At 42.9% G+C, this 17,176-nt stretch overlaps 1 protein-coding gene across 1 annotated transcript in view; it reads left to right on the top strand.

The window, feature by feature from the left end:
• PRKAR2A (protein kinase cAMP-dependent type II regulatory subunit alpha) overlaps positions 1–17,176 on the top strand; it is an 83,854-nt gene that overhangs the window by 51,372 nt on the left and 15,306 nt on the right. Inside the window, exons 3-5 of the mRNA XM_082210373.1 lie at positions 2,305–2,357; positions 3,728–3,811; positions 13,767–13,873. Coding sequence (XP_082066499.1) covers positions 2,305–2,357; positions 3,728–3,811; positions 13,767–13,873 — 244 coding nt within the window. The remainder of the gene's footprint in view (positions 1–2,304; positions 2,358–3,727; positions 3,812–13,766; positions 13,874–17,176) is intronic.

Genomic DNA, 17,176 nt, shown 5'->3' with positions numbered 1-17,176 from the left:
CATTCTTGATTCCTAGGTGAAATGACCCCCCCTGCAGTTTTGGGGGGCTCACAGTGGGAGTAGAGTGGGGGGAAAGCCCTGTTGCGCGAGTGGAAGTTCTTGCACAGGTCTTCTACAGACAGGGCTGGTTGGGTGCATTGAGCACAAAGTCAGGTTCATTAAGTTGACTATATCTACTCTGAGTAGGACTGGCATTGGATGAAACCCTAGGTGGCATTTAATGCTAGTCCTACTCAGAGTAGACCCATTGAAGTTAATGCTGGCACCTGTCTGTTTCGTGAGACAATGGAAGAGTGCAAACCGTTGGAGAGTTACAGCACTTGGCTTTGTTTGTAGAGAATGATACAGGATTTAGTTGACTACAGCCCAATGTTTGCAGAAAGCCACACCAATTTTTAAAATGCTAAACTCTCAAATTTATATTCAGAATAGTTGGGAACAACATTTAATTGCTCTGAATACAAATTTGAGTTGCTTTTCTGTTTCAGTATAATGGTATAGTAGAATAAAAAGACCCTTCAAAGTTGAAAATGACTGTTCTATGTCTTTGGAAGGCTTTAGGGCAGTGGTGTCCCAACTTTTTTCAAAGAGGGCCAGATTTGATGAAGTGAAGGGCCGTGGGGGCCGACCAAAGTTGTTGAGCTTTTTTTTAGGCTTGAGGTTGTTGAGTTCTTTTAGGATTTTAGCCCAGGAAATAAACAATAAACTGCCACAGAGGCCAGATTAAGCTGTCCAGCTTTAGGCATTAGGCCCCCGAAATGGATTTTGGACATGCCTGCTTTAGGGGATACATGGATTACTAATTTTTGTTTAGAGTTGGTTATTCACTTCCCTAGGAGCTTTATGCTGCACCAGAAAATGAGGTATCATTAACTTAATGTATCCTGTTCAAGTAATCTTTCTGCATATGACTTAACTTTAGTTATAAAATTTATTTGCTTCTTTTAATACAGATTGGGTTGATAAAATCTCACAAGCTTCAGTTTAAATATTTAGTTTTACAGTATACGGAACCCTTATTCTTTCTGGATAGCAAATACAGATCCATAATATCATTTTGTTAGTATTGGTGGTTATATTGATGCAGAGTGTACCCATCCAATAAAAACTGATGGAATGTAATTAGAATAAAATAATAAGGATAAGAAAAAAGAGGTTTAAGTTTAATTATGCAGAAAATATATATCTTCAATGAACCAGTAAAGGAAATGGAGGGAAGTCAGGACGTTAAAGAGAACCCTCGAAAATATGTTTTGTTTTTTTTTATTTTAGTTCTTATACTTCGTGTTGGATATTTTGTGTTTCTCATTCCCCCCCCCCTTTTTTTTTTGAAGGGATGGAAAATAATTGTTGAAGTTGAATTGTAAAATCAATAAATAATTTTTTTTTACAAAAAAGGAGTTTAATGCATAAGTAATTCGTTTTTAACATGTGCACAACACAATAGACTGAGAGAATATTAGACATTTCTGGTTTGCAAACTGTAGAGTCAGCCAGTCCAAATGTTCCTCTAATGTGCCAAGGTGCTGGATATTGCAAAGTTGCTTCTTTGCAAACAGCTTTGGTCCCAATGCAACAAGACAACTACAGTAAATGACACTTTTATAATTTATAGCTTGAAGGGCATAGCCCTGCAGTCACCATACAAATATAACAGTGACAGATATACAAGAACTAATTCCTCATCCTCCTGTTAATTCCCATGCATATATATAATTTGAATTTACCCTATGGAAGGTGATAAGGTCACAGAAATATTATTCAGCTCCTCAACAGAAAAAGCTTTCAGTTTCCCCCTCCCAGCTTTCTGCTGAGTGACTGATTTAATGGCCTAAACCAAGCCAGCCGTTGGGGGTTATGCAATTGAGGAAGAAGCCATTGCTTTACCTAGACCAGGGGTGCCCAAACTTTTTTCAAAGAGGGCTTGATTTGATGAAGTGAACTGATCAAGGATTGAAGTTGCTGAGCTTTTTTTAGGATCTTACCCCAGGACATATACTGCCACGGGGGCTGGATTAAATCGACCAGTGGGCCAGATTAGGCCCCCAAAACGGACTTTGGACATGCCTGACATAGACAATTGCAATAGCGTGTTTTCTATTGAACAGTTAGCCAAAACTGGGAACAATAACGTAATTGAAGATATCAGTACATCTTCCTCATACACAATAAATAGGTTGCAATGCAGCATTGCAAGCGCGCGTGCGCGTGCACACGCATGTGCGCACGCACACAGAATTCATTGTTCTCTATGCATGCTTATAATTTTTACAATTTTTAAAATATATTTTCTTCTCTTTCAAGTCTGTGCAGAAGCATTCAACCCAGATGAAGAAGAGGAAGACACAGAACCAAGGGTAAGGGAGAAAGAACAAATCGTATCTGATTTTTGCACAGATTAATGGGACAGATACTGTTAGTTCTGCAATAAGCAGTTCTGCGTGTGCTATCTGCCTTCCTTATAACATGGATCTGTGTGTTTACAAAGTGAAGTCATAAGTGATGCAGCAACACTTTGTTCTGTAGGGCATTGCAGCTGTTACTGACTGAACAGCAAAGAGTTTTCACAATTATACTTGAAGGCCTTTTATCTGTGAGACTTTGATCATACTACTTGTGGTGGCATGTAAAAATTAGTAAAATTGATACCCAGATTTCCTCACGTCTCTTAATGCCTCTTTGTAGAAATGGGATGCATTACTTTTTCAAGAATTTGACTAATAGTAGGAGATACCTATCATCCCCCCTAAAAACTCCCAGCATTATTCCACATGCTGTAAAAAGCAGAAACATTTGTTTTATACAATTTTTAAAAGTATGGATAGGCTTGTTTGGGATTTCAGATGCAGTTGTTTTTAGAGAATGCTCAATATTACTTAACAAACTGTTCATACTCTCACATGTTCATATCTTTCATGGGATAAGTCCATACTTTCAAATAGGGAAAACATCTCTAGAGCAAATATAGTTACACTTGTAAACAAGCATGCTCTTTCATTCGTTTTCTCAAGTTATTTAAAGTTTTTAAAAATGAATAACAAACTAGATAGCAATGGGAAAACTTGCTCCTTACCACCGGTATTTTCAGAGTACTCTCCAACAAAGAAAGAGCACGAAATTTACTGAGGTGCACTTAATGGTATCCATTTAATCATTGAATACCAAACAGAGATGTTTTGTGTGAACAGAAATACAGTTCCACTTGTGCAAGGGAACCCTGCCAATTTCTCCCATTTTACTCATTCCAGAAGGTCCTTTGACACTTGGATGAGTTTGGGGTTTTTTGGCGGGGGTGGTGGTCCACATGTTTGTTTTGGGAAGACCTGTTCCACAAGTGGAATTTCCACACACCCATCTATCGATCAAATTTGGTACCTATTTCTGTACACATGTTTGAATTTTCACTGTACAAGAAAGAAGATTCCACCTAAACATTAGGAAGAACTTCCTGACAGTAAGAGCTGTTCGACAGTGGAATTTGCTGCCAAGGAGTGTGGTGGAGTCTCCTACTTTGGAGGTCTTTAAGCAGAGGCTTGACAACCATATGTCAGGAGTGCTCTGATGGTGTTTCCTGCTTGGCAGGGGGTTGGACTCGATGGCCCTTGTGGTCTCTTCCAACTCTATGATTCTATGATTCTATGATTCTATGATTTAAAGTAAGATGGTATATTCTAAGTTTAAGCTGGGTTATTCCCCTATAATTCTTTCCCTTTGTTATGTTTTGCAGGTAGTAAATCCCAAAACAGATGAGCAGAGATGCAGATTGCAAGAAGCATGCAAAGATATCCTCCTCTTCAAAAATCTAGATCAGGTAGCATTGCTTTTGTTGTGTTTACTACTTTTATCTGATGTCTTATCTTGTTAGTTCTTTGCAACATAATCATTGTTGACTCAGAGCTTCACCTTGTTCTTCATCCACGAGCAGCATATTCACAAGAATTCTTGCGCCTTTGTCGTTAGGTGAATGACCTTGGCAATAGCGATAGCCTAGCGCTTCACGTTGGTACCACTTGGGGAAGTACCTGCCTCAGCCACCTCACTGCCTTTCCCCCCCTTGCTGTATTAAGGCCTTGTGCATTCTGTTGCCTTGTCTATTGTCAGTATTTGACACCAGCATAGCTGGTGTTCTGGAAAGCTGGACCTTTCTACAGTAACTCTAAATGCCTCTGCTCACTTACTTTGGTATGAGTTGCTACCCCTGGGCCCAGCTTGAACTCTCACTGAAGGTCAGTATCAGTCCTTCCTTGGCAAGTGAGATTGGGAAGAGGAAAAATCACTTTTCAGGCATCGTTCATTCTATTGTTGCTGCTAGAAACTTGTACTTTCATCTGGTATAAGTAGGTGTACTATAAAATTGGTTTATTACTTATTCCACAAAACGTGGCACAGTGGAGCCATTTCAGCACATCTATCAGCAGCATTGCCAATGGTCTTTTTTGCTGTAAGTTCAAGCTACAGTGGTACCTCTGGTTATGAGCTTAATTTGTTCCGGAGGTCCGTTCTTAACCTGAAACTATTCTTAACTTGAGATACCACTTTAGCTAATGGGGCGCTGTGCTGCTGCCGCGTGATTTCTGTTCTCATCCTGGGGCAAGGTTCTTAACCTGAGGTACTACTTCCGGGTTAGCGGAGTCTGTAACCCAAAGTGTTTGTAACCCGAGGTACCACTGTACTGCCAGCTGCCCTAAAAATTCAACTCTAAGGTTTAGCAAACTGCTCAAAAGCTGTTAAAGACCAAAACGCTGTTATTCTTTTTGACATTTTTAAATAGCTGGTCTGCTAGCAGGAAGTAACCACTCTGGTGCTGCAGTCTTAAGAGGTATTCTCCATGAATCTGTAAGAAAACATTCGAAAACGATCCTCTGGCTTTAACCTCACAATGCAGAGAATCAGCCTGAAATCAGCTAATGTTAACTGCTCTTCTCTTACCCATCAAATGCAGTATTTTTTTTAAGTAATCAGTTAGCATATGACTGTCCGTGCTTTTCCACATAGAGCAGAAGTGGGAAACTTAGGCCCTCTAGATATTTGCTGAACTACAACTCCCATCAGTCCTTGCAGGCATGGTCAATGGTCAGGGATAATGGGCATTACAGTTCAGCAACATCTGGAAAATGAAAGATCCCCCACACCTGCTTATAGATTAGTTAGAAAGAAAGAAAAAAATAGAATGCCACAGCCCAGTCCCTGCGCCTGTTTACTCAGAAGTAAGCCCCTTGAGTCCAGTAGACTTAAGTACAGTGGTACCCCGCAAGACGAATGCCTCGCAAGACGGAAAACCCGCAAGACGAAAGGGTTTCCTGTTTTGGAGGCGCTTCGCAAGACGAATTTCCCTATGGGCTTGCATCGCAAGACGAAAGCCCATAGGGAAATGCTGGCGGTCAGGAGCAAAGACATTCGCCCACAGCCGGCCTTCAGAAGAGGACCTCTTCTGAAGGCCGGCGGGGGGCAAAAGTCTTTGCCCCCCCCCGCCTGCCTCCCCCCGCCTGCCCCGGGCGATCTTAAAATGCTGGCGGGCGGGAGCGAAGCGTTCGCTGCCGACCCCCAGCATTTTAAAATCTCCCCGTGTCCTGGGAAGATTTTAAAATGCTGGGGGTTGGGAGCGAAGCGCTGAAGACCCCCAGCATTTTAAAATCTCCCCGTGTCCTGGGAAGATTTTAAAATGCTGGGGGTCGGCAGCGCTTCGCTCCCCACCCCCAGCATTTTAAAACGCTGTTCCGAAGTGGGGGGGGGGCGGGAACACCTGGCCCCGCCGCCCCACTTCGGAAAGCTCTTCCGAAGTGGGGAGGGGGGGCGGGGACACCTGGCCCCACCGCCCCACTTCGGAAAGCTCTTCCGAAGTGGGGAGGGGGGGCGGGAACACCTGGCCCCGCCGCCCCACTTCGGAAAGCTCTTCCGAAGTGGGGAGGGGGGTCGGGGACACCTGGCCCCGCCGCCCCACTTCGGAAAGCTCTTCCGAAGTGGGGAGGGGGGCGGGGACACCTGGCCCCGCCGCCCCACTTCGGAAAGCTCTTCCGAAGTGGGGAGGGGGGGCGGGGACACCTGGCCCCGCCGCCCCACTTCGGAAAGCTCTTCCGAAGTGGGGAGGGGGGGCGGGGACACCTGGCCCCACCGCCCCACTTCGGAAAGCTCTTCCGAAGTGGGGAGGGGGGTCGGGAACACCTGGCCCCGCCGCCCCACTTCGGAAAGCTGTTCCGAAGTGGGGCGGGGGGGCGGGGACACCTGGCCCCGCCGCCCCACTTCGGAAAGCTCTTCCGAAGTGGGGAGGGGGGTCGGGAACACCTGGCCCCGCCGCCCCACTTCGGAAAGCTCTTCCGAAGTGGGGAGGGGGGTCGGGAACACCTGGCCCCGCCGCCCCACTTCGGAAAGCTCTTCCGAAGTGGGGAGGGGGGTCGGGAACACCTGGCCCCACCGCCTCACTTCGGAAAGCTCTTCCGAAGTGGGGAGGGGGGTCGGGAACACCTGGCCCCGCCGCCCCACTTCGGAAAGCTGTTCCGAAGTGGGGCGGGGTCGGGAACACCTTCTGAAGGCGGGCGGGGGGCGAAAGTCTTTGTCCCCCCTGCCTGCCTTCCCAGGGGCTTTTAAATCGCCCCGGACAGCGGAGAAGTCCTCCGCTGTCCGGAGCGATTTTAAAATGCCGCCCGCCAGCATTTTAAGATAGCCCCGCACAGCAGAGAAGTCCTCCGCTGTCCCAGGGTTTTTTAAAATGCTGGGGGTGGGAAGAAAAGCCCTTGTCCCCCCCCCCCAGCCTTCAGAAGAGGTCCGGGGACAGACTGTCCCCGGACCTGGTCTGAAGGTGGTTTCCCTAGGAACGCATTAATTGATTTTCAATGCATTCCTATGGGAAACCGTGCATCGCAAGACGAAAAAACCGCAAGACGAAGAGAATTGCGGAACGAATTAATTTCGTCTTGCGAGGCACCACTGTACTAGTAAATTGTACATAGAACTTCAGCCTTAGACCAAGTATATGAGAACATGACCCTTGTGGTCCCTTCCAACTCTACAACTCTATAATTTTATGCCACGGCAGACCAAAGGTCTATTTAGTCCATCTTACTCTTGCCCACTGTGGGCTTGTAGGTGCCATGGTGCCTCACAGCATAGTGCTTCCATGGCTAATAGCAGCTGGTTCAGTCTTTGGGGACATTTTGTGAAAGTGAATTTCTTAAATTATGCACTGTCTTACGAAGTCCTTTGTTTTATGTCTTGAGCCTACTGCTATTTGATTCCACTGGAAGTTCTAGTTTATGGCAGAGGGAGAAATATTATATCGTTCTACTTTCTGAACACTGTCATCTAAGGGAATTTACAAATATTGAATATAAATTAACTAAGGAACTCCCAGAGTTTTTAATGGATAGGATAATGGGACACTAATTGAAAAGAATAAAAAAGCAAATCAATCCTTAGGTTAAAGCACTCCAATCAAATGACCAAATTACTATGCAAACCAGCTAATTTTTGCTAGTCAATTACTGATGCATTATTCTGTCACAAAGCATTTTTTCGGTTGGCTTTTTGGAGAAAATATTTGCTACTCTGCACACATCAGGCAACCAAAGAAGGATATTTATGCCTAGGATAAACAGTGAACAAAGCTGAAGCTCTCTCAAAGCGTTGATGCTCATCCAGTGCATCTACTAACAAATAACCTTATAAGGCATCAGGAAAGTGATATTTATGGTAGTATTTAAGTTGTCATTTGTACTGGTGTCTTAAGTGACATACTGTAAATAAGAAAAGGAAAGAGCTGCTTTGAAAGTTTTTTAAAAATTTATGATCTGTTCTTCCCTAGTATTCTCTTCCTGTTTTCTCTGCCTGGGAGAGGGATTTTGACATATCCCTCTTTCTTCAGCCTGAGAATGATAGAGAGATGAAGAGATTCTCCCCCTGTGCTCTCAGTGATGCACCACAGGCTACAAAAAAAGGCTGTTCTATAACACTAGTGATTTTCCATCAATGCCATAACACTAAAATATATATAAAACCCAACGTTTGCTTTGCTCTGTTACATGGGGACCCACTTTGGGCACTTCAGATTTTTCGTAACATCCTGACAGTCCTTGAAGAGAGTGCAAGGAAGCTATGAGTGCAATCAGTATAAAACCTGATACTTGGGCAGGTTATGAAAGTCTGGCCTGTGCTACTTATAGAGGCAGTCCAGGATCAGCAAGTGTCAGTGAGCAGTGAAAGGTTAGAATTCAATAAGGTAGCAAACCCTTCTGTAGGTATTCTTTGGAATGATGCAGTGATAAAAGGTGAAAACATAGTTTCCTGTTTCAAGGTTAGCATGCCATGACAGCTTTTTTTTTTTTTCTGTTTCACCATTCTAAAATGAAGAATCCAGGCGGCATTTGTTTATCTCTCCGTCATTTTGTGCAAACACAGAGTTCAATCCGCTCTTAATTGCCATTTATGTTTGGATAATATATTGCCCTGGCATTACTGTTTATACAGCAATTCAGTCTTGGTCTATAGTGTTCTTCACCATTTCTTGCCACTCTGTTCTATGATGCACCCAAGAAGAATGATTGTCATTCTAGCTTCAACTTTGTGAAACCGCTTTTTAAGCTAACTGGAACAAGCTGTCTTTTAATTCAGTCGCCTTAATTGTCCTGAACTTCTTATAAGTGTAGCCATAATTTCAAGGTAATTCATAAATTACATGTGACTGCTCTTTATTCATTAAATTCCGGCAAGGGGAATTCATAGTCAGGTGTTTGCAGAAGTGAGGCTGAGCGAAGGGAGACAAGTTAGCTCTCACCAGAGGCTGCATTTATGGTGCTGTCAGATTTCCTCTCCCTTCCTGAGCAGCAGAATGCCTGAGTGGTAGTTTTGCTGGGAGAAGGAACAAGAAATAGTACTGCCTGGGGCACACTCCTTCACCTGTTGAAAATGTTCAGGCTGATGTGTTTTTGCAAGTCTTAATCATGGAAGTCAGAAACCAAACCAAGTGTACTGGTGGTTGGAACAAACCTGGTAGCACCTACCCAAGCTGTTCCATAATTTAGGAGTGCCATATTATTGAGCTTTTTTTGCAAAACCGCTAAGAAATTGGATGTTTTGAGGAATATTGGGAAAAAACGACACTGCTGACAGCGATTACCATATGTCCAGACATTTAGCTGATTTCCGCCCAGACACTGCTTTCGACTGCAGTATTCCAGGTATGTCCGGGAAATTCCAGACGTATGTCAACCCTACATAATTGAGCAGTTCCACTAGTTAGCTGAGAGTATGGATGTGTACTCTGGAGAATCCCACAAAAGCTGTGGCTAGATTGAGATTTAGGTTAGGAACTGCCTGGTGGTCAATAAGTAACAGTGCAAGCTTATAAAAATAAAGAATTCAAACAGGAAGTTGCTGTCTTAGCTCCTCCCCGCAACTTCCTCCTTTGGTTTTTTATTTTGCGTCGTAGAAAGCGGTTCTTTCTTCCTGAAACTTCTTTCAGGCTGGCTCTTTCCTTGTTTCTTCTACCTCTTGTTGAATTTCTCTGTTTAGCCTCATTGTTGGTTCTTCTCAGCGCTCCATCCAGCGCTCTGTTGTTTTCCCACTCATTTTTTAAGGCCAATTCAGTTGTTAGTTTCCTTATCTACAATCTCTTCAGACTCTTTATTGCATTTTGCTGCTTTTAGTTAACCTCCTTCCTGCTTCCAGCCTTTTGCTCAGTACAGTTAAGGCTTTTCAAACCACTAGACCTTAGCTCAGTGGGGGGCTAGCCAGTTTCTTTGCAATTTTTGCTAACGGTGATCAAGACACAGAAGAAATCCGCACGTTCCTGCGAGGAGCAAATTGCGGCAGCAAAATTGCAGCCTGTAAAGGAACCAGACATGATTACAGCTAACTCTGCTTCTACTCGAGTTTTAGCTCTAGCTGCCACCCAGTAGCAGTATTTACCACTTTCAGCTCAGTTATGGCAGGTCTTCCTGGTTTGCCAGCCTCTCCTTCTCCCTCTTGGGGGGGGGGGCGCAGATCAGGTCCTTCTGCAATTATTAGGGGCGTGACTGTACCTCTGCTTTGGTTTAGGAGCACTCACAAGGCAAAGAGAGGAGGGCAACACAATTTATTCCTGTTGAAGGAGAGCATGCAGTTCACTTAACAGGGAAGCTCGTCCTCAGCTGAACTTAGAGGAATTTCCTTATTCCCTGGAAACCTCTCTGAGTCAAGGTGGTTTTTTTTGGGGGGGGGGAATGAATGAATTCCTATGCCCCACAAATAACCCAGAGATGCATTTTAAATAAAAGCATACATTCTACTCATGTAAAAACACGTGGATTCCCAGACCATCCGCGGGCCGGATTGAGAAGGCGATTGGGCTACATCCGGCCCCTGGGCCTTAGGTTGCCTCCCCCTGGCCTAGAGCGTGACCTTCACACAGGGCTCCTCACTCCCAACCCAGGGTTTCTGCTGCCCCTGCACTTCAGGATAGGGGAACACAGTGCCTGCCCAGACACTTTGCTTCCCCTGAAGACCTTGACTCTGATCATCTGCCAGAGGATGATGGTGGTGATGGTGATGAATGGAGTGGTGAATCAGAAGTAGAGGGGTTTATTCTCTTTTGCAAACCTATGGAAGCCCTTGAGATATTCATTCCATCCTGTGACTCAGCTTGATTTGCCCCATCTGTTTGCCAGCTATTAGAAAGTATGATTATAGAGGCGCTGTAAAACCTTTTGAAACCTTTATTTCTCTAGGTTTTCTTTGCTTTGTTAATAGGTTGCTTAGCTACTATCTGCATCCTTTTAATGATAATTCAGAAACGCTGCATGCACCGGGAATCCTGGTATGATGAAAGCCCTAGAACGTCCTTTGATAGGATTTGAACAGGGAGGAACAACCTTTTGTCTGAATGTCAGCTCCCCAAACTGCTGTAGTTTGAAACCTTTCAAATCCCACCCCCTCTTTGCACTGAAGGTGGTCCAGAGTTTGTTTTGCGGTTCTTCGGCAGCTTTGAGATAACCCCTTGTGCTTTCAAAATGTTTACTGTAGCACTTTCAGCTTTAATCATTCAAAAAGCAGTAATACTGCAAACAAGCTACAACTGAGAACTGAGTTCATATGTGTCAGTATCAAACAAAAGTTTAGTAACTGATAGTATAGACTTGGGTGTATGTGTAACAGTGAAATGCTTGTGCGGCCTTCAGGCTGAAAAGTGGTTCTTAGTCACTAAACAGCACTTGCTATAGAAGAAAGGAAAATATGTGTTATTAAGTAGGCTGGTCAACACTAAGATAATAAAGGATGTATTTGCAGGCTCACTGCCTAGCAAGCATCATTCAAAGTTGAAGGTTGCATTAGGACATAAACAGATTTGCTTCTGCATGTTAATGATAAGAAATATTTGTGTCCTATTTGATGATTAAGATGACAACTTCGAGAACATAAAATGTAATATAAAATTGGTCTCAGTGTCATCACAGTATTTTAATTCTGTACAGTTAAACACTTTTGCAAGTTGCGAATGGATGATTATGTTTCTTACATGAATTAAATAAAATTATGGGTTGAAAATATAGTTTCTTACAACTGTTTCATGTTTGATAGAAATAATATGGTAATTGCATTGATTTTAACCTGATTTTTCATAGAGATTTTTTTTTTTACTTAACTATTTTTGTAATTGTTTGGCAAGTGCCATTTCATTTTGTAATGCACAATATTGTACTTCCAGATAACAGCTACTAAATGAAAGTTATATTGCTCTGGGGCCTTTTTTCAGTTAAGGGAATCCCGTTCTCTGAATCAAAAATCCTTTCAGTAATGTCCTCAATCCCACTTCTATCTTGCTACTCAGAGCTGATTAAAATGTGTAGAAATTATTTATTTCAATTTATGAATTGCTTCCTATCTTAAAGTGATTCAACTGTAAAAACATCAACAATTAAAACAATATATAAAAACAATGGGTTCTAGCCAACTAAATGTCTACCATGAGTGCACTAGAATTTCTCCTCCCTCTCTGCTCCCTGTGCAACCCCCAAGCCACCTGCAAATTGGCTTCAGGAGCTCCCAAAGCAGTTCTTTTTTTTTGGGGGGGGGAGTTTCATTGCACTCACAAAAATAGTCCTGCATGTACAATGATTTAGTTGGAATACAACCCAGTTAAAACAATTTCAGAATCAATACAGATACAAGCTGTGATAAAAAGTACTCTGTGTTAATGAAGCCCACCATCTAGACACTCATTCTTTTCTGTGTGCTATTTACACTACAGTGGTACCTCAGGTTAAGTACTTAATTTGTTACGGAGGTCGATACTTAACCTGAAGCACCACTTTAGCTAATGGGGCCTCCTGCTGCCGCACCACCAGAGCACAATTTCTGTTCTCATCCTGAAGCAAAGTTCTTAACCTGAAGCACTATTTCTGGGTTAGTGGAGTCTGTAACCTGAAGCGTATGTAACCTGAGGTACCACTGTATAATGTTTGAAGCCGGTTTTTGTAACAAAGCATTTTCTGGCTTTGTCTGTTAAGACTTACTCCCATTTATTTAATAATTAAGTATTTAGTGTGCAGGTGCTTTGATTACTTCACTTCTTATCCCCACGTGTGTTGCAAATTGAGTGAAAATACAGGCAGCAACAGGCTCTGTTTCTAGTCCCTCACACAAGTCAGCTGAGCATGCATAAGCCTGTTCTGCCCCATCTGCCCCTGTGCTGCCCTCTTCTGGGTCCAAAGGGACCTGTGTGTTGGTGGTCACATGCAAAATGATCACCACATGTACTTATATATAAGAACTGCATTAGTACAAGTGCCTTGAGTTGATTGCTTGCTTGATCCCCACAGCAAATGTTTAAGATAAATGTCTGCTTTCAGAGTTAAATAGTTGGATTGCTTCATGAGATAGATTTTCCCTTCATGGAGATAGTTGCCATGTTGGAAAGTGCAAATACCGTATTTTTCGCCCCATAAGACGCACCAGCCCATAAGACGCACCTAGTTTTTTTGGGGGGAAATAAAGGGAAAATTTTTTTATTTCCCCCCCCCCAGGTGCGCTGCGCTAATCCCGAAGCTTGGGGCGTGCGGAGCTCAGCACGCCCCAAGCTTCTGGGTGCCGGCAAGGTCTCCGCTAGCATGGGAGAGCCGGGCGCCTCTCCCAGGGCTAGCGGACAGTTGCACTAATCCTGAAGCTTGGGGCGTGTGGAGCTCAGCGCGCCCCAAGCTTCTGGGTGCTGGCAAGCAGTCCGCTAGCCCTGGGAGAGTCCCGCGGCTCTCCCAGGGCTAGCGGATCGCTGCGCTACACCAGAAGCTTGGGGCGTGCGGAGCTCAGCGCGCCCCAAGCTTCTGGGTGCGCGCAAGCAGTCCGCTAGCCTTGGGAGAGCCGCGGGGCTCTCCCAGGGCTAGCAGATCGCTGCGCTACACCAGAAGCTTGGGGTGTGCCGAGCTCAGCGCGCCCCAAGCTTCTGGGTGCAGGCAAGCTCTCCGCTAGCCCTGGGAGAGCTGGGTCTCCCACAGCTAGCAGATATCTTCCTGAAGCCTGGAGAGCGAGAGGGGTACCGACCCCCCTCGCTCTCCAGGCTTCAGCGAAAGCCTGCATTCGCCCCATAAGACGCACCCACATTTCCCCTTCATTTTTGGAGGGGAAAAAGTGTGTCTTATAGGGCGAAAAATACGGTAAGCTTGAATTTTTTCCAAGAAGCCATTATTTACAATGGCTACTTGACCTTTCTCCTCACATGGAACTGGGGACTGTAGGCACAAACAGGACGATTTGGGGCATAAAAATAAGCCAATGTATTCACCCAAGCGTTATTGTCCTTTCAGGAGCAACTATCACAGGTTCTTGATGCCATGTTTGAAATGAAAGTTCAACCTCAGGATCATGTAATCGACCAAGGAGATGATGGAGACAACTTTTATGTAATTGAACGGTAAGATGCTAAAGCATTGCTTTATCATGGGTTTAGGACTTGGTTTTTTATCTGAGTAGAAAATGGTATTCTGAAATGTAATTTAGTACCTAGGAGTGCCTTGCTAGGAAATGGAATTTTCTAAGCAGGGTGCATACTGGCGAAGAGGGTTCTACAAACATGATATGGTTGAAAGCACACATGATACCTAGATGATACTTTCCCCTTCATTTTATGGCTCATTCATTAATTGTCAATGGCAGATGCAGTCAAAAGATCCCTTTGAGTGTAGGTGTACAAAATGCGCATTACATTAGCTAACCATCAACAATACTCATAGGATTTATAATGCTTCTACTGTAAAACACCAGCAACTTTAATTGTGCATAGCCTGATTCTTCATTGAAGCTTTGGGGCAGTTGTCTTGTCAGAGTTATAGTAACTCTTAAGTTGATTTTATACATTATCTCTTTAACTATGTTGACATTATCTCCAAGTAAGAAGAATGGTCTTTTTGTGAAGCTTGTGCGTTAGTCATGAAATATGTTTATATCATTTTTGAAGTGTCTAAAACTGTCATGTAATGTTCCCTCTTAAATATTATTATCCTGACAGTTTTACTGATGAACACCTACTTAATTCTTCTACAGATAATAGTGAAATATGAACATTTATGGTTTCCTGTGGAACGAGGATGATAATAAGACTGATGAACCAGTGGATAAATGGCTGTGGGAATAAAGTCTCTTAAGAGCTCAGCTCAGCTACAGTCTTAAGATGGCACAAGATTTTTAACAGGGACTTGTATATGCATTATCTATTCATTTCTATAGGAATATATATATAACTCTTCAAATGAATCTCCAAGTGTATTACAGCACAAATCAAAGATACAATAAAATGTTTAAAAGCTAAAAGTTTAAAGTTTAAAATGTTAAAAGGGAGGATCTGAAATCTAAAAAGAGCACATAAGAATCTCACATAGATAGAACAACTATTTAATAAGATATTTGAAAGATTGAATAAGATATTTGAAACAACTTTGAAGATGTACCTCTTTAGAGTTTTGCAGATAAAAATGTACCGTATTTTTCTGTGTATAAGATTCCCCCATGTATAAGATGACCCCTATTTTTTTGAAGCCCAGATTAGGAAATCGGGGCAGAGCCTGAACGCAAGCCCAGGCCGCCCATGCCAGAGCCTGAACCCCTGTCCTTTCTTCATCAGTGTATAAAACGATCTCCAATTTTTGACTAATTTTTTTAAAGCAAAAAAACATAGTCATACACAGAAAATTATGGTAGTTTTGAAAAAATGAGTTCTAGTACACTGGTACCTCTGGATGCAAACGGGATCCATTTCGGAGCCCTGTTTGCCGCAACCCGCGTCTGCGCGGGTCGCCGCTTCTGTGCACATGCGTGATGTCATTTTGAGCGTCTGCGCATGCGTGAGCGGCGAAACCCAGAAGTAACGCATTCCATTACTTCTGGGTCGCCATGGAGCGCAACCCAAAAATGCTCAACCTGAAGCAACTTTAACCCGAGGTATGACTGTAACTGGATTGAATAAACTGGAATGATATTAACTTGTACTTTAGTATGTCCCATCAATCTCAAATACTGCTTGGCTAGTTCACATGCCACTGGGTTTTAGAATTTGTTCCACATAGAGATTCGCTTTTTGTATCATAAGTACACAGTGTCTATGCATGCCACACTATGCCATAGTTCAGTGCAACATGCACAAGTGGAAAGAAGTCACAGTGAGCCTTGGGTTTCTTCCCCTTGCATGACCAGAAGGAGGAGCTCAGAAGCTTTTGCTTCGATGTTTGATTATTCAGAGCTTGCCAGTCATCTGGAACTGAAACTGTGGCTAACCTTAATTAACTATGGTTAGTTTTAATTAAATAAGCTGTTGCTTGAGGCTCAGGTGGCCCCAGTGGCTTGGAGCGCCTTCCATCAACTTCAGATGGTGGCCTAGCTGCACTCCTATCTGGACAGGGATAGCCTAACTACTATTGTCTCTGCTCTGGTAACCTCTAGGTTTGCATGTCTTGCTAAATTATGGTTGAGCATGATGTACAAATGTAATCAGTGATTGGTCGAGCCAATTTATGTATTGTTCTCCAGTGATGACAACTTTCACGTGTTTCCTTTTCTTGCATTTTGCTGAAAATGTGTGAAAATTTAACTTTGTTATGAAGGGAAAACGTTGCATTGTCATACTCTCATGGAATAAAAATTGTGTGCAAAATGTTACTAGTTGGTATTGTTTAGCTTGTCACTTATACAATAGGGTGAGTGCCTTTTAAAGTAGAGCTCTCCCAAAATATCAGTGTCTTTAGCATTAAAGCTTCAGCAATTAGCATAAGGCAATATTGTAGTATCAAGGTTGTATCCAACATTAGTCATGCACAGATATTAATTTCAGTGTGTCTACTCCAAGTTGAACTTAGTTGGATAGCATGCTTTCTTCCCTCTATTCTATACATAGAAATCAACAATCCTAACTTGGAGTTGTGAGAGTTGCACGCTAAGCTCTGTATTATCCAGTAGCAGCCGCACTGAACTAGACCAGCTATAAAACTGTTGTAGGTGTCTTGGAAGTTGCAACATGGCTTCAACTCAAGTTTAGAACACTGCTGTTCTAAAATAAAGTTTTAGTTAATAAATAAACTCTGACAACTTCATGCTCATTCAAGCCCCAAACCCTTTGAAGACACAAAATCCTCTGGGGCTCAGTAGTAACATTGCTCTTTTTGTAGCGATAGATAATAATCCTTTCTGTGCTAGTGTATTTTATTAGGATAGCATGGTACCTTGGGGAACAGGTCAGATTTAAGGTTGTCAGATTACAAAATGTTCTTCAGTATATCTCAAGACATTGTAACTGTGTGTGTGTGTGTGTGTGTGTGTGTGTGTGTGTGTGTAAACCTGGCAGTTGGAGTGATAGTGGGATATAAATAATTGGCTCCCAGTGCAGGTTTTTTCAAATGCGACATATAGAGGTTGACTAGACTGGCACTTGAGATAAAGAGAACACCTTATCATAATTAGTAGTATTTTGAATGATTAAGTAACTGGAAAAATTAACCATTAGGGGTCAAAATTAAGTCTCATGGACGACTGCAGTCATTTGAGTACAGGGTAATTTGCTTAGGGTAGTTTTCAGTTTGCATCAGAAATTTCTCTAGTAGCATAGATTGTGATCTAATTTTGCATATCTATTTTATTTCAAAAAACTAAAAGCTTTGAAACTGCCATTTGCAGTTGGCATTCATACTTAGAGTTTATGAAACAGTTTATGAATCATACTTAGAGGTTT

This window comes from Podarcis vaucheri (genome assembly GCF_965113315.1).
Source record: "Podarcis vaucheri genome assembly, chromosome: 2".
Lineage (NCBI taxonomy): Eukaryota > Metazoa > Chordata > Lepidosauria > Squamata > Lacertidae > Podarcis > Podarcis vaucheri.
This window is presented reverse-complemented; position numbering and strand designations above follow the sequence as displayed.